Raw genomic sequence first — 25,086 nt, forward strand, 5'->3', positions numbered from 1 at the left:
AATTGCGACCGGCTTGTCTCGGATAGCAATGGCTGTCTCTAAAATGCAGGTAGTTTAGTTTTGGTTTCGAAATTACTACTCGCGTTTTTTTTTCTTTGTTGCTTCAGTCGCTGCGTTAGGCTCCAGCGCAGGAATAGCGGCTAAAAATGGTTTAGACGTGTATTTGTTAAATATTCAAACAGCCATTTAAGTAGACAATATGGTGAGTTGGTTATATTAACTCCATGTAATAGACACTGTCCACTGTTGTTATATATTTATTTTTTAGAATATTTAGAGAGGTTCACTAATTGCATAAATACATCCTGCGCATGCTGTATAGCTTTCCTTTGTAGCCGTAAGGCTGTGCGTGGGTGGATGCCAGAAGGTAATTACTCCCTTATTTACAGATCAGCTCCACCAAGGGGGATTCCCCTAAACATCTAACTGACCAGCACTACTCATGGCTTGAAGTTTTTCTTTACCAACTGAACTTCACACAAGCTGACTGGCTCATGGACAGTTTTCAAGCATACTCTGCAGGCAATGTTCGAAACGAGCACTTTTTGCAGCGCGTATTCGAGTAAAATGCTGCACACTGTGTTGCAAGCCCACACCAACAACTGCAGTTTCTCTGGAAAACACAGACCTAGCACAATTCATCGATCCTCCTCAACCACCCAGCATCATTTAGCTTGCTTAGTAAACAAGTGTATCTCCACACTCTATTTTTGTAATAATGTAGCTACCAATACCATCATCATCAGCCTGACTATGCCCACTCCAGGGCAAAGGCCTCTCCTATGTCTCTCCAATTAACTCTGTCCCTACACCATCAATCTAGATGTTTGATGAGGAAGAACCCACATTCAAATGCTATGCATTCAACTTTTCTGGCAAGCTTACACAAACAGCTGTGCAATGAAATAGTGAAGAGAAGATAAGATGTGGTATCACATATTTATTTACACATGAGGCCCATACATATAAGTGCACCTGCAGCATTGAAGATATATTTTACATCCATCATTCTAATTCAGAAAAACACACAGACACATAACAAAGAAAACAAAGTTCTCTTCTGAGATGGTCAAAAAAAAAAAATATAAGGTCACACGTCTTCTTGCTTGCATTCTGGGGTCCTTGAATTTACATCACCCTGTATGCATAGAAATCATTCAGGGCTTCACAGAGGTTCACATTGCACACCAAAGTCACAATGTAACAAAGGAACAAGAGTGCCAGTGGGTAGAGAAAAATCTGTGTATTCTTCAGGATAGGAAGAGCTGAAATAAAAATAAAATGATATCATAAGAATTGACTATTTGCATGATGTGCTCTAAAATAAGCACCTCACACATGCCACAAGAAGTTCAGCACAGCACATGCCAGTAAGCCTGTTCTCCCTAGGGCATAAAAGCACAGACATCAGTGTAGAGTCAGCTGGTGACCTCATGCGATTACAATTTTTTAGTGTCAAACATTGGACCCAAGATGGCACAAGCAATAAATATGAGGCGAGGTCAATGCAAAAGCCTTGAGAGATTCTTATTTCTGCACTTAAACTTGGCAAGAACTGCTTTTAACATCCTGTCTGGTTGTCAGTGCAAAAGAAATTTGTAATCAACACTCCAGGAGTTCTGGCTACAACTGCATGTCTTCTATGGCACAGCTAAGGAAATTCATAAGCGTGATCCTAACATGACCACAACTGCACAAAAGGACTTGCTACAGCCCAAGATGGCCTGGCATTCGCCAAATACATCTGGATCAGTTCAACATAATAAACAAAATAACCAAACAACATGGCAATGAACAAAACCTTCAGATACTTTTAGTTTTCCAAACTTGGAGATTTAAATAGAATGGTATGCTAAAAAACAAAAACTAGTAAACATAGCTAAAAGAGCACAGGTCACAATAAACATACCTTGAGGTCTGAAATTTAAGCAGGCAGAAATATTAAACCTATGTGACCCTACATTATCACTGCTGAAGGGGCCAGAAGTCTACGAACATCGCAGTTTTCAACCAAGCTTTCCTTGAAGCCAATGCACCTCACACACACATCACTTTACGAGTTCTCTGGTTACCGAAGAGAAAAAATGTATGCCGTGTCTATTAAAATAGTGTTCAACCCCACCTCCGGGCTCGTAACTGAGAAATTAGTAGCCTTGAAGGTACTTCACTTCAGACGTTAAAACAGCACAATAGTAGTGGGGGCAAGGTGAAAAATAGGATGCATGGCTGGCGACTTCAAAATTGCATTCCTGCACAACAAACTGTGTATTGTGGATTACATAGGGGCTGAGGGATTGCCAGGAAGTAAATCATTTTTTCATGCTTTTTCCTGGTGCTTTTCATTTATTACAAAATGCCACCGAATCAAACACTTAGGTACAACAGGGCACTATTTTTGTTGCGAGAATGGTTATGACCTCTTCTGCAAAGCATGAGTTGATTTTCATGGGAGGAAGGATAATCTTGTGCTTCTAAGCCATGCTTTCTGGCTTGGGTTTTAGATGCCAGAGGTAGACTGAGCTTTCATCGCCAGTAACCAACCACCCATAAAAGCAGCTCTTATTAGCATCCACCATTGCTGAAGTTTAGAGAAAACTTTTCTCAATTTTTTTTTTCACTTGATTGGTGATTGTTTCATACACCCAAAGTGAACAGAACATTGACACGCAAAATAAGTGCAACTTTATTTTTTCGGATCCAATACTGCCAGCTAGTTCTGCAGCAACCTGAAGAATGCAAATGTCTGATGGTCAAATCCATATCTTCCCTCTGTGACATATTCCTTTGTTCACTTAGTGACTTCGGTTGGATGACCAGCCATTCGGTCACATTCCAAAAAGTATTTTTTGTGCCTAAACAGAGCTGTGCACCATTTAATGACAACACATGAAAGCACATTATCCCTATACATATAGGTCAAGCATCAATCAATGCTTTCCAACAATGATACTTTGTTCATTAGAAATTCTATCATGGCACGATGTTTGCTGATCTATTCCACTTCAGCCATCAGTATGCAGCAACCTTATATGTGACACAATCCGAAACCAAATTAAAGAAGTGAGCCACATGACTCGTAACAATTACCTAGAAGGTTTATGAAACTTACATGCAACATTAATACTACACTGCAACACTGTCGGTCAACAGCATCAAACTCAAGCTCAGAACTTATTGACTGCACCTTGTGAAAGCCAACTTGCTTTGAAGTTGCCTCCTTGTCAGCTTATAATCCAGATAAATTTTACATCGGACATTTGTAGCATTGTTATGAAACCACCTAACTGCTAAATGGGCTGATTTCAGTAAAATGGAACATGGTTCATAGTTCTGAATGCCACAATAAACAAATAAATAAATATCTGCAAAACACCTGCCTTACCGCTGTAGCCGAGGAATGTTATGTATATGTAGTATCCCAGCGCAATCAGCCACAGGGTGTTACCAAAGACGAGAGAGATGTGGTGAGAGAGAACTGCGCAAAAACAAGAGATGGTTACTATGCACACTAGCTTATGCAAACAAAAAAAGACAAGAGACTACCTCACATCAGCTAGTCTACAAATCCTACACCAAAAAAAGAAAAGAGAACAATCTCTAATAGCACACCAGCTAATTAATTTTTGCACCTATTCTGAGCGTTTACGTGTGCTCATACCTGGTGATAACTTGAATACCATATATCCCTTACATTTACTCCGAATAGTGCATTTTAATGATGTCTAAAGCCCTTTAACAGAACACATTAAAAAATAAAAGAAGCAAACTTGCTATACTTACGCCGTGAGAAGAACAACTGGAAGACGTGCAGAACCACAAGTGGAGGAAAGAACGCATTCAGGTGCACATCAAATGCATAGCCCCATTCAACGTCCTCAGTACGACACGTGGGCTTCAACAGATACTTGTTACTGATGACCCTGAGCAGGTGAGAAAAAAAAAAGGACATTCACAGTGAAACAATGGTGACTGACCAAATAAGCGACAATTGTGGCTAATTGGCACATCATGATGAATCGCACAGCACTAACTTGGACATATTTGGACGAAGGTCAGTGACTACGCTAGTCCTGTTGCGTAGTCACTGTCCCTCGTCCAAATTTGTCCAAGTTGGCGCCGTCTGATTCAACAAGGTAACACTAGCATGTGAACAGCTGACCTAACCCCCCTCAATTAAAGCTTTCATGAGGTAAAGGCAAGTATTATGAATTCATGGTTATCCCACACCATGCTGGCAGTATATGTATGCCTTGACCAGGAACAAACTGCAACAAATAAGCATGTGTCACAGGCAAATTTTATCCTATTAAGTGCACTTCTGAACTCTCAATTATGCCTCTGCAATCATAGCTTAAACTTTTCTTCACATAAAAAAACGCCAATTTTTGTTGATTCTTGATATATTTCATTTCAAAAACTGCAATGAATAATTTATACTCTGGTATATCAAACTGAATTTTTCTGTTAGGACTTTTATTAAATAACTGTCAGGTTATCAGTGATCAGATTTGAGATAACTATCTGCAGAATTAGGAACCAAACAGGAAGCAATGTACACAAACGGAAAAAGTTGAGAGATACTAAGTTGTGCTACAGCAATATACAAAGAAGCGTGTCATGCCCCAGCTAATGCCTTTAAGTAGCTTATAGAAAATTTATTCCCCTTTTCAGGTAGACCATGAACTTAGTGTTTTTGGTGCTTCTGCCAAGTATACAGCAAAGCGATTGCTTGTGACGATGAAGTGTAGGTATACCACACACGTAATGCACAAAACAGGAGGCTCCCGTGTGCCTCGTTTTTGCTTTTTTTTCAACACTGCTGAAATTTCCTCTCAACCTGCCTTTCTTTTTGTGCTTATGATGCAATGAATCAAAGAAAATGTGTGGCTACTCTTATGATTTAAGATGTGCTGGAGATTTAAAATATTATAGATTCAAGATGGTAAGCTGGTCTATCTCGACATATATTTTTCACACTGCAATTGCATTTCCATTTCCATGAACTAAAAAAGATGGGGGAAGAAGCATATATGCAGGAACATAATGGCAAAAAGTATCAGCTAAACATGCAAGCTGAAGCAATGAAACAATAATTTAAAAGACAAACAATAGATAGTATAGGAACACAAATTCATTATACAGAGGTACATAAAGTGCAAATAAAACAGAAACATACAATTTGAAGCAGCGATTAAAGTAACGTCACGTCTGATCAACAGGTGTGGTTAGGTGAGGCCATGATATCAATAGCAAGTTTATTCTAATAAATTATTGCCAGTGAGATCAGAAAACTGACGTAATAAGTCTCATCACAGTATATCTGTTTTTGCAAGAAATAACCCTATAATGGTAAAACAGAATACTCTAAAAACCTCAGCAGCCATAAGCCAATGAGGATGCATGCAGTAATCTAGGCCACTACTATGCACGGCAAGAAGCATCCAAAAAATTATGCAACCCATTTGTTGCCAAGAAGTTGAGGCTCTTAAAAAGCAAAACATTGCAAACATAATGCAAAAATTATTTAACATTTTTACTGACATTTTTCTTCACATACAGCTTCACATACTGGCATCGGCTCTTACCACAAAACAGTGGCCACAAGTATGCCCATGCCTATGCAGTCAATGAAGATGACCCACAGAAGAAACTTGAGGAAGCCCAAAAAGTTGATGTGAAGGATTAGCACAAATCCCACTGATGAGGCTGCAGTAAAGAAGAAAGCAAAACAGACCACAATTAGCATGCGGCTTCGCCCACAACAATGCTGAAAATGGTGGAACTTGAAACGAGCAAACACACAATGTGATGTCGTACCCACAAGCCACAGCCCTAGCAACACCAGGAATGCAGGGTCATCCCTGGCAAATTGGTCCTTCGTCTCTGCAAAAATTCCAAACATCGACTTAACATACTAATAATACAAAAGCATATGCCTGAGAGCCAGGGAAAATCAATGCTCACGTTTTCTGTACTGAAAGTTGCGATACCTGCAAAAAAAAGCAGACAAAGAAGAGTGAATGAGGGAGGGCCTTATTAAAACATACGAAGGAAGCGAACACTCACCAAAACCAAGAAGCAAAGAGGAATGTTTTTATTTGAAAAAAATAAAAATAAGATTTGTGGTGTTGATCAATGGGAAATTAACAGTGTAATTATTTTATCGCTGGAAGATAAATGACTAGAAAAAAGAAGAAAAAATAACCACTTGCTGCCGGTGGAATCAAAACTCATGACCTCTGAATTTTGCGTCTGGTGCTCTACCAACTGAGCTATTGATTGATTTATGGGGTTTAACGTCCCAAAGCGACTAAGGCTATGAGAGACGCCGTAGTGGAGGGCTCCAGAAATTTCGACCACCAGGGGTTCTTTAACGTGCACTGACATCGCACAGTACACGGGCCTCGAATTTCTCCTCCAAAGAAATTCAACCGCCGCGGCCGGGATCGAACCCGCGTCTTTCGGGACAGCAGCCGAGCACCATAGCCACTGAGCCACCGCGGCGGCTTCCAACTGAGCTATGACGGCAGCTATCATCATCTACTTTTGAGGGTATATATGCTGCGTCTGACCTAACCTATGGAGTGTTCACCAGCGTCATCTTCATCTATAGCAGCAAACTTTCTAAGCAATTATCGTTCAGCGATAAAATAATACAGCTATTATTTTCCCATTGATCAACACAACAAACAAATTATAGAAAGAAAATAGAAAGATTCTCCATATGCTCCTTGGTTTTCATGACTGTTGACTTCCTCTGCAAGAAAAAGAATACATCAACGCTTCAGCAAACTCACTCCGTGCCAGTGATCATACATGAAAACGGCTTCCCTTCATTATGGCAACAATGGTACAGAGCAAATTGAAAAAAAAAACTGCTGCAGCAAATTGAAAATTGCCGAGTACTATATATAACAACTCTTTTTGCAGAGGCCACGCACAGGCACCATTACATCAATTGCCTGTCACTTTTCCTTTGAACATTGACAATTTTTGGTACAAAATTTGCACCTTCTTGAGTTCATTAAAAGGAAAAAAAGGAAGGGCCATTGCCATGGCTTATTTTAGTCGTTCAGTGCTTCACCGTGTTTGGATAATGAAAAGTAATAAAAATGCAAGAAATATTTCCAGGCAGACAATTTTTACATATTATGAACGTAACCAGATATGTGACGTAACCGAGGCGAAATGAGAACCAAGTGGCATCCGCCTTGGTGATCCAACAGGCAAAGTCAGCTTCAATGCTCACACTTTCTGCGGCGAAATGAACAGGTAGAGCATCTGCCACATGGCAAACTGAAAGTCCATGTGCCGCACGTGTATCAGGCGCCTGAGAAACTTGGAACCCTTGTCCTTAGCACTGCGTTTCTCGAGATGGTTGGGCGTGGGCGATGGCAACGGCGAGCTCGTGTAGCGAACGCCGGTTGATGAGCCACCCATTTTGTCTTTCGAAGTTCTTGGGTCCTGCAAAGAGCAGCCAAGCACGAGACATCAACGCGATAATCTCTGCAACGCTAGTTCGGAGCAAGGACAGACATTTCCGCGTCCAGAACTTTCGCAAGATTTTGCCGCAAAAAAAAAAAGAGAAAGAAATCGGAAAGTATTAATGTATTTATAAAAACCACACGTCCACATTTTCGCTGAGTGACTGCCGCTAAACTTGACAATTTTAAATAAAGCGGGCAGGCGCTAGGCGAGACTGGTTTAGGAGCGCCCAGATGTGTCAGCATCGCAATGATGGCACCAGTTAGCTTTGCACTGCGGCGAGAGACAGCGGGAAGATCATAACCCAAGAAAGCATTTTAGAGATTTAAAATCAAGTGAAGCAATATTTGTACACCCTGAGGGCTACAATAGAGCGCACAGTGACATGAGCTCGATCGGTAGGCGTCAATACTGCGTTACTGCAAGCAAGAGCCGTGCGCTGCAGGCACCATGCTAGCAAACACATTTCCAGACGTTTACAAACCACCGTACCATTATAAGACAATGTTCACAGTGAACATCTCTGTCCGTAACGGCTTGGAAACAAAAGCAGGGTGAACTCTACAAAACTCGAACACCGCAACCACAGAGTAGTACACATCAACACCGCACATCCCCAAATCCGAAAGCACACAAATAAAACGAATTGCCGTGTACATGGTTGCCATAGGCGTTTTTATTTCCACTACTAACATCGACTAACTCGTCCAAGACCTTTCAAAGTGTTATAGTTAGCACCACAATGTTGATAATTAAAGTAAAACATTATACTATAAAAGGTTGTTTTATTTTATAGGAATTCATAATTACTAAAAATATACAATTTGTTTTTATTGAACAGGTTGGTTGCCGTCCTGTCCACGTGTGGCGCATGCTATGCGCCGTGCGCTGAAAGAGGCGGACGATCCTACAAGCGCTGCTGGAATACGTTCGGTTGTGGCGTAGAAGCATCAAAGCAGTACTTTTGAAGAAGCCAGATATATCGTAACGCAATTTTTGTATTAATCAAAATACGCTTGGTTATATTAGCTTCAAATGGACGACCTTCCAGCCGATCATGATGTGGTCGTCATAGGAACAGGTGCGTCCGCTCGGTCGATGCGAAGCGCAGAGAATGGAGCTTTTGACAGTTTAATTTTAATGCCATTATTAAGACGCTCGGCTTGTTTAGGGACATAGTTCGCAGTGTTACAACATTGTATTTAGTTCCGGGCAAGTTCTCAGTAGCGGATCGTGTGTTTTTTAATGCTCACAGTACTGTAAAACGAAACGTGGCAAAGCGAAAGCAATGTTTTGACAAGCTCTTGTTCTCAAAGAGCGGCAAGCAACAAGCATAAATGTCTTCGAGATATATTTTTTTTTGCTAATTTTTACTGTCTGTTGCAGGTATGCCAGAGTCAATTGTGGCTGCTGCAGTGGCAAGAATTGGACAGAGAGTTCTGCATCTGGATAAGTACGCGCTCATATCACTTACTTTAGTTTTTTTTTTTTGTGTCGCACTTCGAGAAAGCCAGTGGTCGTAAATGCGTTGACGGATTTCTGATGTTTTAAATCACAGAGAAGCTCATTATGGCAGCCTATGGGCTAGCTACAACTTCAGCAGCCTGCGGGAATGGATGATTGCTCAGGTACGTAAGTCTTTGTGCATACATTCGCGCAGAGCCCTCGCAGCTTTTGCAACGTATTTTAGATATAATTATCTCGTGGTATGAAAACATAACTGGAAGGTACATTACTGAGATGTACGGAATAAACACGGCTCGCAGATACTTTAGGTTTATGTGTGTACGCATAATGTTCGTAATGTATTATAAAAAGTTTTTGCAATGTCTCCACATTTCCGAATTATCTTTTGCAGAATGTACCAGCTCCATCTGAGCCGTCGGCACAAGTTCCATTAGGTCCTGGTGAAAGACTTATGGTCACTGCACAAAGCCATTCAGCAGTCACAAATGTACAAGAGATCATTAATGTGTAAGTTCATTGACATAAATGCTATACAAATTGAGGTTATGCGCTTGGAATGAAAACAGTGTATGCACCACCACATATTCTGGCGCTGTTGAAGCAGCACCCTCAAGAGCCTGCGAGTCCCATCTATTTGGAAATGTCATTATGCTTTGGCAGATATAAGACTGTGGCCAAGGAACATGTCTATGAAAAACATTTTTCTTAGCAGCCTCATTAATAGCATAGTTTCAGGGGCGGTATTGTCACATTTCTCAACCGTGCCCTCTCCAAGATAGTTTCTCTCAGACACCGCATGACTAATATCGGAAAGTTAAATTTTCCTTCCTCCCCTTGTTTACAGGAACAAAGGCACACGAGAGGCTAATGTTGTACAGCTTATCTTTGCCATGCCTTTTGTTCGCTTTGACATGCCTCCTGGAGGCCATGGGTCACAATTGTGTATAGACGTTTGCACTATGCTAAAAAGTATGACTATCACAATAGCAGCAATAAAAAGAAAGAAAATGAATTAAATGAAAGAGTGACACTGGACGCATTACTTGCAAAGGAAGAAATGTTCTAGAACGTGAAGCTAAAGCAGTTGCTTTCTGCATTGAATGACTAACGACACTGCGAAAAGGCATAGGTGCAGTGCACAGGTCACCACGCACCAGGGCAGCATGGCATCTTTAATTCAGGATGGTAGACCAGCAAAAATCTCGATGCTCTTTAATAGTGTATCTTTTGTCACTAGTGAAAGTAGGAGATTAACTACAGTGATATCTTTTGTCACTGGTGAAAGTTAGCTAAGGTGTGAAGTGTAAGCAAATTTTGGTTTTTATTCTTTTCTTTTGCATCTCACATGGCTGTAATAGTTTATTAAGACATCTTTAACTACCTACTCTATGGCTTGTGCTTGCCAAACCCTTTCAGTACACTTCAATACCCTTTCAACCAAACCCTTTCAAATACACTTGAGCTGTACACTCTTAACAAAAATTCGCAGCACCCACTGTTGGAGCCCTTTCCTTGGACACACTTCAACCTGTACAACAAAAATGATGAGGTGTGAAAGAACTTTAGCTCTCACAGGCACTGCTCTTGAAATCAACTAAAGAGAATGGTTGAGTGCACTTAGCAGCATGGAAACATGGTTTGCTTTCAAAGTCAGCTAGCTTGAATTAGTGCTAGTGCACTTATTGAGTGGCACTGCGGCAGTACAGGAGTGCTAACATTTGGTTTGAAAAAAAAAAAAAAACAAAAAAAAAACTGTAGGTTCCCTTTACACATTCTCCAGAATTTATTTTCAGTGATGTTGCTCACAAGGCTAGCAGAAATGGTTTCTGTTCTTGATTCATTGCCACAGCTGAGCTCACATTGAATAATTATAGAGGCCCGTGTACTGCGCTATCTCAGTGCACGTTAAAGAACCCCAGGTGGTTGAAATTTCCGAAGCCCTTCACTATGGCGTCCCTCATAGCCTGAGTTGCTTTGGGACGTTAAACCCCATGAACCAAACCGCATTAAATAGTAGAACTGTTTAAGAAGGTAATAAAAAGGTAATAATTTTTTCTTTTAGCATGTGAGTATTCTTTGGAGATAAAAATTTTCATGACATATATGTGCCTGTTTTACTGAGTAGCCTGGTTCAACTTAGTGCTTTGTGCATGTTGTGTTTTGGCAAGGCACTGTCTTCATAATGTGTTCAACTCATGCAGGCCTGAGAAGCTGCCCGACAGCCCTTTGCCTAGCCCCGAGCCAGCCCTTGTGCAGCAGCTGCAGACAGCGTCTGCTGATGAAGTCTCTAGGGCCGTCGAAGAACCAGCGCGATCGGTGTCGATGGAGAGCGCCACTGACGAGGTGGCTGCCAACTGCCCTTGCCCCCTCTCTGCTGGGAGCACTGAACATTCCATTGGGACTGCTGAGTTGAGTTTGCATGGTAGTGATGGACCCCCAACGGCCGCAGGGAGCGATGAAGTCAGTGGTGCCTATCACACTGTGGCTAGCGAAGGTGCCGGGAGCTCTGTGGATGCAACCTATGGAAGTGCGACACAGCACACAGAAGGTGTGTCCGATGGTGTTATTGAGGAGCTCCATGAACAACCTGCTGGACCAAGTGGTGGCAACATGTCGGGGAGTCCCGAGGAAAAGGAGCCTGTCAAGGTCAAGGAGCAGTGGTCTTTAGAGAAGCTGGTGAACTTGTCACGGAAGTTTAACTTAGATCTTGCTCCAAAGGTGAGCAGGCCAATTTTGTGCTTGGTTGTGAAGTCCAGTTTATTTTTGCGCTGCATTAGCATGCTGTGGGAACCTAGAGGTTGTGTTGAGGGAGTTAACTGAAGCGGTCCTGCTTTGGTGCTTTTGTAGTACTTCTGATGTGGGCAGCTTGCGGACTCTGTAAGCATAGTTTGAACATTGCGGAGAAGAATGCAAGGCAATATGGCCGTGATAACCACACTGAAGTGGTCTTCTTCATACATTCCATGGAACTTGTGAAGAGATTTGAAAAAGTGTGCACAGTTTGCACTGACACTTTTCTTTTCCCTATATGATGGCATGATATGTAAGTAACAATGATTATCATATGGTGCCATCACTTGAGTGCATATTGCCTCAGTGTCATTCATGCTCTAGTGCCCAAGGGATCGCTGAAGTGGCATTCTGACGAAAGGCTGTATTTGTATCATGACTGCCTCTAATAGCATCGGTGTTGCTTTCTTAAAACGCCTGCGTAGTGCACTAGAACTGGCCAATTATGCATCTTGGGCTGGTGCCACCTGCTGTTTGTAATCATTCAAGCAAATTTTTGGATTGGACCTGGCCCAATAAGTCCTTTCGTTGCCTTCAGTGGTGGCATTTCTTCTCTTGTGAAAATTCGTCCTGTTTAAAAAAATAATAGAAAGAAAAATTTTGCCAGTGCTGAAGGTTGCTTTTTTTGTCTTTAATTGTTTGGAAGACACTGGCCAGAGAGAATCAGCAGATTGTCACGTGATGGCTTAAAAGCGAAGAACCTGCTAGCTAAAGTCAGGTGAACTTTCATTTAAAACACCTCTTCTTTGTGTTCCTTCGCGCGCTTTCTCATGGCCATGCAGGGGAAACATGGAGAGGAAATTGTTTGGCACAATGCTAAGGTATATAACAGGTGCTTCAAGCAGCATGATATGAAGTGCATTCTGGGATTAGTAGCATCTGGTCACTGGAAGCACAACCTTTCCAGTACTTTTGTTGCATCCCTTACGGCGGTATTTTTTTACGCGTGGCTTCTGTTGAAGCATGTGCTGATAATAGCTTTCTCGGTGACCTGCATTGCTCCAACGCCATCCTAGAATGTAATACAGGAAGGTTGTGTTCTATGCACTAGAGCCACCAACACATGCAGCCCATGTAGTGTCGTATTTATGCATAGCATTATCTGGTGGTCTGCATTTATACTTGTTCCAGTGGAAAGTTCATGGCTGTCTCACTCTCTGTGCTTTCCAGCTTCTGTTCAGCAGGGGCCCACTTGTGGAGCTGCTCATCTCATCCAACATTGCCCGCTACGCTGAATTCAAGGCCCTGACGCGCATTCTAACGTTGCACAACGGAGGCCTGCAGCAGGTGCCCTGCTCACGTGCTGACGTGTTCACTTCCAAAAATGTGACCGTTGTCGAGAAGCGCATGCTCATGAAGTTTCTCACTTTCTGCAAGGAGTTTGAGCAGCACGCTGAAGAGTACAGAGGCGAGTTGGACTTCTCCGCAGTTCCTTTTCATTAATTCATTGCGTATATTTTTCTTCCCTTGCATGGATTTGATGTTCCTGACTGTTCCACGCTTCCTTCTTCAGCTGAGTTTACAGTGTACAGAACCAGGTTCTAATTAAAAAATAAAAAAAGGAAAGCTGTATTCTGCGACATTCAGACATTCAACCCATTGCATCCCCTCGTTGTTTCTCTTATTTTCGGTGATGCTTGCTGCCTTGTTAACGTTTGCTGTCTACATAGCCGGTGTAGTATTGTCATTGCTGCACCCAGTTCAAGCAGTTTTGAATGTTTGCTTTGGAAAGAATACTGTTTTTTTGTTCTGCCTCAGTGTTCTTAGTTTTATGTGTATATTATGTTGCAAAAAGCAGGCAGCTATTTGTTAACTCCGTAAGTGAGTGTCACGTTGCCCTGTTGTCCGAGCGTTCTCATTTGGTAGGACTGCAGAGCATTCATCTGTGTGCGTGGTGTGATGTGCAGCCTGTTGGACAAGAAACGAACAAGCGTTGTGTACTTTTCTCTCTTCAGTGTTGCTGGCATTCAAACACTCTGCGGACATTGCCAGTAATTATTGAAATCAGCTTTTAGTTGGCGCATTTATCTTTAACACGCACTTCCTCCTCAGCCTTCATGCACATGCTTTAGTGCTGGTAGGCATTTGTACTGTGCATCTGGAAGCTTAAAAGCAGCAAGGCAGGCACGGGAGCATCCACATCTACAGAGTGAACACGTTGACCTAGTAACTTTGGGAGCTAGCTGCTGTGCGCATTTTTTTTGTTTTTCCTATTGTCGGCACACAAACTGAGATGGAGCTTTTTTTTTTATGCTTTAACAGGCTTTGAAGGCAGGCCCTTCTTGGAGTTCCTCCAGTCAAAGCAGCTGAGCAAGAATGTCGAGCACTATGTACTGCATGCCATTGCCATGGTGGACGGTACAACACCAACACTTCAGGCAAGCTCTCAGAAACAGCCCTGACATAGGAGTGTGTGCAGTGCCTGAATCCTAATGTTTACTGAGGTGTGGTGACAGGGTGGCAGTATAGCAGATAGCAAACTTGCCACTGGCATGAGCATAATTACCTGGCCAAGTAATGTCACGTGAAGGCCAATAAATTGGAACATTTGCTTTGTTTTTTATGATTGCATAGCATATTTGGCCTTTTTTTTAAAGGCCCCATTGTTTGCTGATACTTGTGAAAAGGAGTCAGTTGTTCTAATGACCTGATAGTGAACATGCAGACAAAAGTCATTCTTTTCTTCATGAGTGCTGAAACTTGGCCTGTCAGTTTGTGTATATGCTATGACCAGATATTTTGCCTAAATACTAACTACCAGTTTGTCCTAGGGCTTGAACTTAATTAAGGAAACACTATTTATGCATTTTACGATGAGTTTCAGTTGTGACATATTTTGAGGAGTGCTACGTCTAAGAATTACCTTTTAAAATTTTCATTAGTTGGACTTGGAGTGATTTGTGTATAGTGTGGGGCATACACACAAGACCTTACAAAGAAATTAACAAAGCAACCGAAGAAAAACCATTTTACATTGGTGCTTTCAGTGTCCAGAAAGAAAAAACAAAAACAGGTGGCATTGAGTTATTCAAGGCACTAAGAATAATGCTACATAGAATTTTTATCACTCATCTCCTTTACAAGCTGGAATAGCATGTACCAGGTTTTCATTGAGGGACATGCTGTACCTCCATCCAAATTCTCAAACACGAGTTTCCATGAAAGCAAGCATTTTTAAGTTGTTTTTTTTTTCATGAACAATTTTGATTGTTATTCTTTAATAGAGGCATGTGTCAGGAAGAATCAGGAAGAAGCGTAGGGGAGGGGTACCACTATGCAAAGATAGTGAGTGCAAGAAAATGGTGCCGCTACGGTGGCTCAGTGGTTATGGCACTCGGCTGCTGACCTGAAAGAGGTGGGTTTGATCCCAGCCCCGGCGTTCGAATTTCGATGGAGGCGAAATTCTAGAGGCGCATGTACTGTGTGATATTAGTGCATGCTAAAGAACCCCAGGTGGTCGAAATTTCCAGAGCTTTTCACTGCGGCGTCCCTCATAGCGTGAGTCGCTTTGGGACGTTAAACCCCATAAACCAAACCAAACCAAACCAAACCTTAGAAGTGGTGCTTTCAGAGTAATTCTGCTTTCTTGTTTGCTTTTTATGGCCGGAGCAGGCCCTGAAATCTGTCCAGAAATTTCTCGAGTCACTGGGGAGGTATGGCAACAGTCCATTCCTGGCTTCTCTCTATGGGAGTGGAGAGCTGCCGCAGTGCTTCTGCAGGTGAGCTCATCTTTTTTTTTTTCTGAGGTTAATAAGATTGGAGTCTTGTGTTGCAGCAGCCAAATCTAGACTGTCTAGTGTCCTTTATGAAATTCTGTAAACTGGTTTTACTTGGGCATCTGTTCTGTTGACTGTGGAAATTTACGCTAACCAGTGTGAACATATACTGGTTGAGTTTGAAATGTGCATTGCAGGCTGTGTGCTGTTTATGGAGGCATCTACCACCTCCAGAGGGGACCTAGTGCCATCTTGCTGAATGAAGAAGGTGCTTGCATAGGAATTGTATCCAATGGCAGGCGATTCAACTGCAGGTAAAAGCCCAACAACTGTACCGTCCCACTTTGTTATACTACTCCAGAATGGCCTTCTAATGAAGGGCAAGCAGTAGTTGCAGGTTTTCTCATTCATATTTCATTCAGCGTTTAATTCATGTCTTCAGGATTTTTTTGTTTTTTGCAGTAAAAATGTCATGAATAAAATGCTCTGATGCTTGCAGTAGTTGAAAAAGTAAAGTGGACATGTGATATTTCCTGATTGTGTATATTTCCTTTTGACTCTAGCTCTGAGGTAACAGATATATCAGTTTTATGGAGACCAGAGCTTTTGTAAAATAGCAGTTTGCATAAAATGAGAAACTAGCAGCAGCTTCGCTCTTGCTTTACCAATGCTCGCCAACGTACATCCTTTTCTGAGCGCAGTTGGACGAAGCTCATCCACTCATTACCACTGTCTTTTAGAGGAGTCTTATTGATCTCACCTCTACCACACAATGAGCAAGAGTTGTCATTAGGGAATAAGGACAAAGTCTGGTTCAAGTGTTTTGATCAAAAATTTGTTCCGATAATCTATTAACATCACTCATGCTAGCTTCGTGCACTTGTTTTTTTTATGGTGCAAAAGCTCAAGTCTGGCACGATTCCATTTGACATAGAAAAAACAGGCTGGAGTATTTTGTGTCCTCACTCATGAAATGTAGCAGTTAGTGTGGTGGGTGCTTGTCCTGTTTAAATCATAATTGCATACGCTTATGCAATGGGTGTTCTCTCTCATTGAAATACGATGTTAATGGGACGAAATGCAAATTAAAGTAAACCAGAGGTTTTAAATGATGAAATTTCACTGTAATTCAAAAGTGCTTGAAATTGTGTTCATATATATAATTGAAATGGGCAGTAAGAACTGTGTCATCAGAGTATTTATGGCACACCCAGTAGAGAAGCCACATTTATGAGTTCTGTTGTTCAGGCTAGATTGCCCTGCTCACAGAGCAGCCACCCCACACAATACTGGTTGTTATCAGTCATCACTTTGCAAGACGAGGCTGCAGAGTGCATCGAAGAACTGATAGTAGATTATGCACAGAAACCAAAAGTTCACTCTACATGTTTCTCACTTTTGGGCGCCAAAATTTGCAGCTGTGTTTTAAGTCATTTCGGTGAGTCGCATTTGCAAGGAGTCTTCAAATCGCCGCACTGAGTGCACTTTTTGTGGCTTCAAAAGTTCATGGCTGCCTAATAATGATTGTGTGAAGTCCTCCATTTGCCAGCCTTGCACTAATTTTAGGTACGGAAATCATAACATATTTTCAAGTCTCATTACGATATCTACCAGCTTTTTACAGTGAGCATTGAAGAAATTGATATGTTTGCACTGTGTGTGTGGGCATAGCACACAGGAGCAACTGATATGCAAAGTTTTGTTTGTACATGCAAGACAGTCATTAGATTGAGATAATGAAGTGCACATTATGTGCAGGTGGGTTGTTATGGGAGCCAGCTATGCCCCAGCCGAGATTGCTCCATCCAGGGACATAAAAAGGTAATGGTTCTGTTTCTAGCACGGAGGAAGATGCAATATTTTGATAGCAGCAGTGTGAGTTGTCTTGTCGTGAGAAATCTTCATTCTTTGCAGAGTGTCACGAGCCATCATCATCTCTGATGCGTCACTTCACTCTGCAGAAAAAGAACAGGTATAGCCACAGCAGAATTGTTGCCTTGCCTACCACAAAATCAGGATGCAAGCAGTTAGCACTAAAAAAAAATTATGTAGCTTTGACCTCTGGATGTTTTCTTTTTTTTAAACAAATTGCAGTAGAAAAGGGTGCAGGTGCATTGGCACCTGACACATGGATTGAGATGGTGGAGTGTAGGTTGAAGTGCTCTTCTTGGGTAAATTTGAATCTGATGCATGAACTGATGATATGCAAATAAAGAACTACGCGGGCTATCTTAACTACATTCTTAAAACAAATGTGATAGCAATTAGGTTGCATGCTATGGTGTCTACAATGAGGGTCTTATGTTGTTCTTGATTTTTCCGCCAAAACTATGGTTGGAACCGGTTCCATTGCCCTTATTTGGTATGCATAAGACATCACCTTCAAGAATGTTCCAGTACCTTCTGTTGGATTATCATATAAGATTATACTAATCTGACCCACCAATCCACTTTATTCACATGCTAATCCTAACCTTAATCCATTTTCTGAAGTGGGCCTGCTTCCAAAATTTTGGGGGTTTTCAGATTTTTAAATTTGGCGGCACTGACGACGTGATGACTTTCTCACAGTCGGGAATTTCGCGACAGAGAAACTGAAAAATTTTTGTGAGATGACAATGTAAATGTTATCGCACTAATAAAAAGTTTAATGATCAGCGGAAAGTGATGTTAATAATCTTGTGGAGTGCTGCTGCTGTGGTGGGAAGATCTGTTGAAAAAGTGTTGGGGATGTAGTCGTCACCTTGAGCGAGCCAGACAAGTGAAAGAATGCTAGTGCAAAGCTAATGCGCAAGGAAGGTGATGCCATCTGAGAAATCATAGACCCATTAGTCTATTGCATGCGAGATATTTACACCAAGGTAATTTCTGATTGAGTCATGGTAACACTGGGCGCCCTTCAAGTGGCAAACGGCTTTCAGAAGGAGAACTCAACAATGGACAACACTTACAGATTGCATGCACATCTGCAGATAGATTGCCCGTGCCTCTGGTGTAAAAACACATCGTTGCTCTGCAGTAGATCATCAGTGCATCACTTAAGAATTATATTATCATGCCAGGATTAGAAATCAGAACCAGACAAGTCATTTGGTTTGCAGAAGAATTGCACATAAGATAATTTAAATGTGGAAATTCTAGAGCAAAAGGCTGAACAGGGGGCTGCTCTCAAGTAGTTATGCATACAAAAAATCAATATTACAACAGCGCCATGGTGAATTCAGAATCAAAAATAGAACGTCAGGTAATATATGTGCACAAGTAGTAGTTGACAACACATCATATTACATCACATCACAATATTTGCTGCTGGCAAATTTCCACTTTGCAGTGTAAAATCCATGGCAGTAGCACCGATATTGTGGTTATAGTATGATTAGACATGATTTACAATGTCCCAGGCCTGGGACAAGAAATTGAGGATGAGGGTTGAGGGGGGACGAGGGTCTTAAAACAGACCTTTTTATTTTTGGCTAAAATGTCATGAAATTTTGCACACAGATGCGTTTTTCTCTTCTGATTTCAAAAATGTAGTCATAATTGAGCTTGTGGTCTCAGATCAAAAGTTATCTTAAATTCTAGAGTGTAATTACGTAATTTCTTACGCAGCTTTAATGAACTTTCTCAATGCATTTTGTTGCTTTTAATTATATGAATTGATAGCCAGCAAATTCCCATACCCAATGACATTCTTACATTTTTGGTTTAGGCCACGTATAAATAGCAATTTACAATTAGCTTAACGAGTTGCCGTGTAAAATAGTGTGAACTCTTACTCTCGACATAGTATGTCAGGATGACATGCCTTTAGAGAAAAACGAAGAATGTCATCGGGTATGGAAACTCTCTGGCTATCAATTCATGTAAATAAAAGCAACAAATTGCAATGATAAAGTTCATTAAATCTGCGTAAGAAATTACCTAATTACATTCTAGACTTCGCAAGATCTAAGACCACCACCTCAATTATGATTGCATATTTGGAATCAGAAGAGAAAAATGCATCTGTGTGCAGAATTTCATGAGATTCTAGCCATAAATAAAAAAGTTAGTTTTAAGACCCTCGTCCCCCCTTAAGCCAGGAGAGCTGGCAGAGTTCTTTGCCGCTGATCATGCCTTTACTCTGCCAGATTACCCTGCTGAGGTTGCCTCAAAGTGAGCAGCTGCCATGCTCGGTACTGGTCCAGGAGCAAGGACCTGGCATGATGGTCTGCCCACCTGGACTCTGTGAGTTATGTGACTATTCACAGTAGAATTTGTGTCATTGCTAAGAACATGTGTAGGCATCGCGCACTTTGTGTTCGGCACCTCTTCACTTCAGTCAGCATTGCACTGCATAATTTCTGGGAAAGAAATGGACAGCCCATGCGCACATCTTCTTTTATTTTGTATTGTCCATTTATATCTGTTGTAGGTCTTTGTTGACACACAAATTATGCAGACTGTCGTTTACTGAAGCCGACATTATCATGAATGGTCCACAATGAACATTTCTTAGGTACCTCAGTACATCCGGAACGAAATGCACAGGGCTTGTACTTCTCTTTTAATTTTGCCTTTCTTGTTCTGCTGTGTTCTTCTGTTAGCATGTGCCAAGCCACTTCCTTCCCCAACTTTACCGGGGCCTTATTGGGCTGCAACTTTGGCTCTTGTTAGTGCGAGTTAAATGGGGAATGGGTGCATGGCACCAATTTTTTTTGTGTGTGAGCGCGCTCTAGAGCAGTCCTTATGAAAAAAACAAACAGACAAACAAAAACTAAAAAACCCCATGCAGGCCAAATGTAAGCAAGAAAGGCAGAAATATCAGTGTTTCATCAAAATGTTAACCTTAACCCTCCTTACTCACGCAACCAGAAGTGACATCTTTGGTATTCTTTTACGTTTGAATGTTTTCATCGACTTAATGTCTCGTTGTGAATAAGCCTTCAGCGAAGGAGCCAAGATGGCAACAGTTTTAGCCTTCTTTTATTTCTGGCTAGCATGTTTTTCTTCATTTCTTGAAGTTCACAAGCTGCAAAGGTGCACTAAAACAGGGGTAATACTTTGAAATGCTCAGCTTTTGTGCATAACTTGTAGCAGGACTGTCATTACCACCATTGAGGTCCGGTTGGACAGAATAAATTTTACCTTTGCTGATGCAGTTTTAATGTCGTTGAATTCTGAAAGTATTCAAAGCACCTCACCTACGCTATGGCTTCTTATAAGAATAGCATGTCAGCTGTTAAGTGCAGCTGGCTGCAACATTATTATGCAACATGAAGTCTCAGTTGTTCATTACAGGTGTTGGAATCAAATCTTCCCTTTGCCTTTTGAAAGTTCTATCTTTATCTACAGTTACTGTTGCGGTGTAAAGCTTGTAGCAACCACATCAACCGCAGAAGATCCATTTGGTGTCCATTGTGCATCCTTTTGAAACTGTATATACTCTGAAAATTTTGAAACTCTGTATATACTCTGAAAATTTAAAAATTACCGCATGTCATGCAGTGACTGCCATTGAGGCACTAGGGAGTAACTTCTCCGAATGTCCCAGGTGTGCACTAGAGTGGTATCCTGTAATGGCTTGGGAAATTGGGCTGTAGCAGCTACAGAACAGGCTTGCTTCTAAATCTGCTTGCATGAAGTGTAGACATAATAAGAATATAGACTTGAATTATAGTTCCGGGGGTCTGCATTGCCAATAATTTTGCTGAGACGGACGCTGTCAGAACCAGTTGAAAGCATTATACCCACTTTGGCTGTAGAAATATATTTGCCGTTACTTACATACCATCCACATTTGAGACACAACGTGAACAGGCGGGAAAAAATTCACTACTGAAATCAAAACTACATATTCTTAGTGTTATTGAACCTGTTGCAAACTACACACTTATTGGTGCTGCCATTTTTACGAGATATTTTTACGAGCACCATCACGCATGAACTGGTAGAAATGTCCTACGATGAATTTGATGAAAAGTGCATCAACCCATTTTGTCCTCCTCTTTCATTTTGCAGTTGTTGTTCATCTGACATGTAGCAGTATTCAGGACACTGCCGAGAAAGATCTGGAGCCCGCTGTGAAAATTCTTTTCAACACATCTCAGTCACCTGAAGGTACAGGAAAGATTTTTGTCATAGGCTGAAATATAACGGCAGTGTGCTGTTCTAAAGCACTGGTCGTGGTGGCATTGCACTGTGCAGAGACCTTGACCAACGTGTTTGGATATTTTGTTTGTGCAGACGAGGACAGCTGCAAGCCAAAGGCATTGTACGTGCTGTATTTCAATGTTGAAGACACCACGCAAGCTCCACTGAATGGGAACTGTCCTCCTGGCCTAATACTTGTGTCATCTCCTGGCCCTTACTTGGACTATGAGCACGCAGTCAATGAGGCTAGTACCTTTGTTTTTCACTGTATGGGCCGCCATTCTCGTGTCTTGGGCTGCTTTCGCTTTAGTGTTATTAGTGAATTTTGTTTCATCTACCATTGCATACTCATGCAGTATATATAAAAAAAAAACTGACATGTAAACTTTCTTTTGTGCCGTAGTCAGTTCATGCTGCATGAAGGAAAGAAATTTGCCACGTCATCCTAGGGCCAGTTACAATTGGCCTCACGCCATGTGAAAACATGCTTTGTTCCCTCCACAATTTCAGGACTGGCAGCCTTCAGAGGCATCATCCTCAGCTGCATTTCCTCTTAGTCCATAGTAAAAAAAATAAGTAATGAAAGCCACAGTTTGAAGTTGATGCTAGTGCTCTTGAAAAGGATAGTTAGCCTTGAAAATTTTGAGGAAACAAACAAACCTTGTGCCCAGCAAGTCTTAATAATGCATCACTCGGCTTGATTAATGTGTTATGTTCAACTTTGCAGGCAAGAGAGGTTTTTCGCACCATGTATCCCAACGAGGAGTTCCTGCCACGTGCCCCGGACCCAGAGGAGATTCTCCTAGAACATGAAAATAATCCTGGAGACCACGGGGAAGAAGAAGCTGCGGGTGAAGTAACAGAAGAAAAAGAAGAGACCAAAGATGAAGCTGCAGGCAACGAATCAGCTGGCAGCAGTGAATGTGTAAAACCTACGGATGCAAGCAAAGCGGAAGCAGAGAAAAAGGGAGATGAGCCAGAAAGCGGCAAAGGTGATGACATCAATGCATCCAAACGTGCTTTGGCCACGCCTAACCCTGGTGGTGCTTCTTCATCTGGAGATTCGTGAAGCTAAGCATGCAGAACTATTCCATTTGGGCTTTCAGTGTCAGTTGCATACATGTAAATCTTTTTTGAATTAAAATGGTGCTGCTTAGTCTTGCCTTTTCGCTTCCTCACTGAAAATGCCAGTTCTGGAGGACAAAAAGCTGGGCGAGTTTGTTAGTATTCACAATGCAACAGCGCATACTTTGTCTCATCCTTCTGCACTGTTGCAGTATGAATGCTACAGTTATCTGTCGTGTTAGAAGACAAAGTGTATAATAAAAACAGGCATCTTCAAACATTGTGTGTTTGCAACATAGCCAGGTATTCGAATTGACTACAGAAGCTGTGTTGCTGCACTTCTGCAATCTTGTCTCGGACGACTACCCAGTGATGCATGAGGGAGAATTCATTTAGCACCGCCCTCTTATTGCAGAGCACCATTAATGAAAGGAGGCTGCTTTTTGTGGCCTTCAGAAGCCTGCATTTAGCAAAGAACTGCAGTTGCCTGCTTTAACAGAAGATTCATAGCATCAAGTCCAGAGTTTAGGTTGCTATGCATTGAAGATCTTTGGACCATATTAAATGGATACTACAAATTGAAAGTTGGCCTTCATTGGTAGGTTACCATGTTCTATTTATATAGAGGCTACTTTCTTTGGAAATGAGGCTTTTATAAGCAATAAAAAGCCATAAAATGAAACACTGGTATTGCCACCAAAACTGCAGCGACATCAAGACCATTTTTCATGTGAAACCCAGGGGATAGGTTGTACAGCCATTTACTTCCAAATGATGATCGCGTAGTGCTTTTCAGTCTTGATGTAAATTGAATGGTGGGAAAATTTTTAAATCCTATTTTCTTGGCAATGGCAATAAATCCTTCTTTTGCTGCCAAACTAAAGTCAACATAGCCAGAAAGAGTTTGGTATTTACCAAGGGCAAAATTGGATGTAATCTTCCTCAGCGTCCGGCTGCCGTGGTGGCTCTGTGGTTGAAATTTCCGGAGTCCTTCACTATGCGTCCCTTATAGCCTGAGTAGCTTGTGGACGTTAAACCCCCATAAGCCATAGACGATCTTCCTCAGTATCCCTTCAACAGTCCAATCTACCTGAACAGTTAGTCAAGACCAGACATAGCGAACCTGGATAATCGAATTATTGTTCGTGTTGAGCAGTCTGAACATTCCTTTGAAAATGCCATGCAAAAGTGTGGCACCATTGTTCACGTATATCGAACTCTCGTTCAGTGGAACATTTGTGTGCCGTACTCCTTAAGTACCGTTTCTCCTTGTGGCGCACTTTGAACCCTTTTCACATGTGGAGGCTGATCGACTGCGCAGCCTTGTGTAGTGCTGGCACTGAGAAACCGCATGATGAGGTGAACGTGAGGAGTATTTGAGGGCGAACTGTGGTTTCTTGTACTCATTTTCCATGCACTACCGTAACACCTTACAATTTTACTGCTTGCATTTCAGTTCCCTTGTTCGCATGTCACTTGACGCTGACAGCAGGTCTTGCTGCACATGAAGTACAGCACAGGATATTGAGAGTGGTTACAAATGGTAACACACGGGAGAACAAAATATTAGTACTTCCAGCTTACTGTCCTGAGCTGTGGTGGGCACACAGCCCGGTATTATGTTTACAAGTGCAAGCACTTCAGTGAGAAACACACAGAGAGGTGAAAAGATGAAATTAGGAACATCAGGAACATATGTTAAGCATGTAAGTTCTCAGAGCTGTTCTTGGGCATCACGAGACTTCATCTTGTCATGCATGCTAGCATAGCTTGCGAACTTTTCAGTTACATTTATTGGTGCCATGGTTACTAAATGCTCCAATTTGTAATATGCCGCTTGTGCCAAAAACAGGCTCACTCAAACAGTAGGTTCAGAAACCATCAAACTTTCGCAGGCATGCATTTGCCACTCTGCAGTTAAAACTAAACTACACTAAGCCATATAAATAGATTTATTGAAAACACTGACTTGCAAGATGCAAAAAAAAACAGCAGACCTTTTTATTTTCCCCAAAGCTATTTATTTTCTGAAGAAATACACATTCCACTTGGCAGTGAGACTGTGGCATTTGAAATGGTGCCTGACAGCATTTCTTATCAAGGCGCATCCTTGCACAAGCACATGGGTGTATTCTGACCAAGCCGCTAAGCAGCAACCATTAAAATCACCCAGAAGTTTTGATCACTGATGAAAAATGAGTTTAGTACTAAAAAAAGTTGCACAGAAGAGGCCGAAGAGAAATGGAGCATCATAACTTGCCCTTAGACACAGCCCTGAGTCATACTCAAGCACACAAATATATTACCAGGTGTCTCAGCGAAATAACACGGACTGTTCTAGTCGCATGAAACCAACTAAGGGTTGCTTAGAGTCTCATGACCTAGTCGCAGAATTTTTAAGGTTCTTCAAAGTTAATTTGTTGTTAAGCCT

General features: G+C 41.6%; 2 protein-coding genes across 2 annotated transcripts; one reads left to right on the forward strand and one right to left on the reverse strand.

Annotated features, from left to right (window-relative positions):
• Positions 1 to 920: 920 nt before the first annotated feature.
• Unc50 (Unc50 RNA binding protein) lies at positions 921 to 8,140 on the reverse strand. The gene is made up of 8 exons (XM_089567071.1): positions 7,978 to 8,140; positions 7,250 to 7,464; positions 5,965 to 5,990; positions 5,818 to 5,883; positions 5,586 to 5,706; positions 3,781 to 3,920; positions 3,383 to 3,475; positions 921 to 1,265 (listed from the first exon to the last, which is right to left on the reverse strand). Exons 1-8 carry the CDS (start codon positions 7,978 to 7,980, stop codon positions 1,129 to 1,131), a joined length of 801 nt encoding a protein of 266 aa, XP_089423197.1. The 5' UTR covers positions 7,981 to 8,140; the 3' UTR covers positions 921 to 1,128.
• A 239-nt stretch (positions 8,141 to 8,379) lies between these two features.
• Positions 8,380 to 22,746, forward strand: Rep (Rab escort protein). The gene is made up of 15 exons (XM_089567072.1): positions 8,380 to 8,566; positions 8,872 to 8,938; positions 9,044 to 9,113; positions 9,344 to 9,459; positions 11,154 to 11,670; positions 12,913 to 13,150; positions 14,005 to 14,120; positions 15,355 to 15,461; positions 15,656 to 15,772; positions 17,217 to 17,279; positions 17,373 to 17,430; positions 19,589 to 19,685; positions 21,459 to 21,557; positions 21,684 to 21,835; positions 22,318 to 22,746. Exons 1-15 carry the CDS (start codon positions 8,521 to 8,523, stop codon positions 22,657 to 22,659), a joined length of 2,205 nt encoding a protein of 734 aa, XP_089423198.1. The 5' UTR covers positions 8,380 to 8,520; the 3' UTR covers positions 22,660 to 22,746.
• The last annotated feature ends 2,340 nt before the right edge of the window (positions 22,747 to 25,086 follow it).

Source organism: Amblyomma mixtum, chromosome 1, assembly GCF_055824585.1.
Source record: "Amblyomma mixtum isolate Tamu chromosome 1, ASM5582458v1, whole genome shotgun sequence".
NCBI lineage: Eukaryota > Metazoa > Arthropoda > Arachnida > Ixodida > Ixodidae > Amblyomma > Amblyomma mixtum.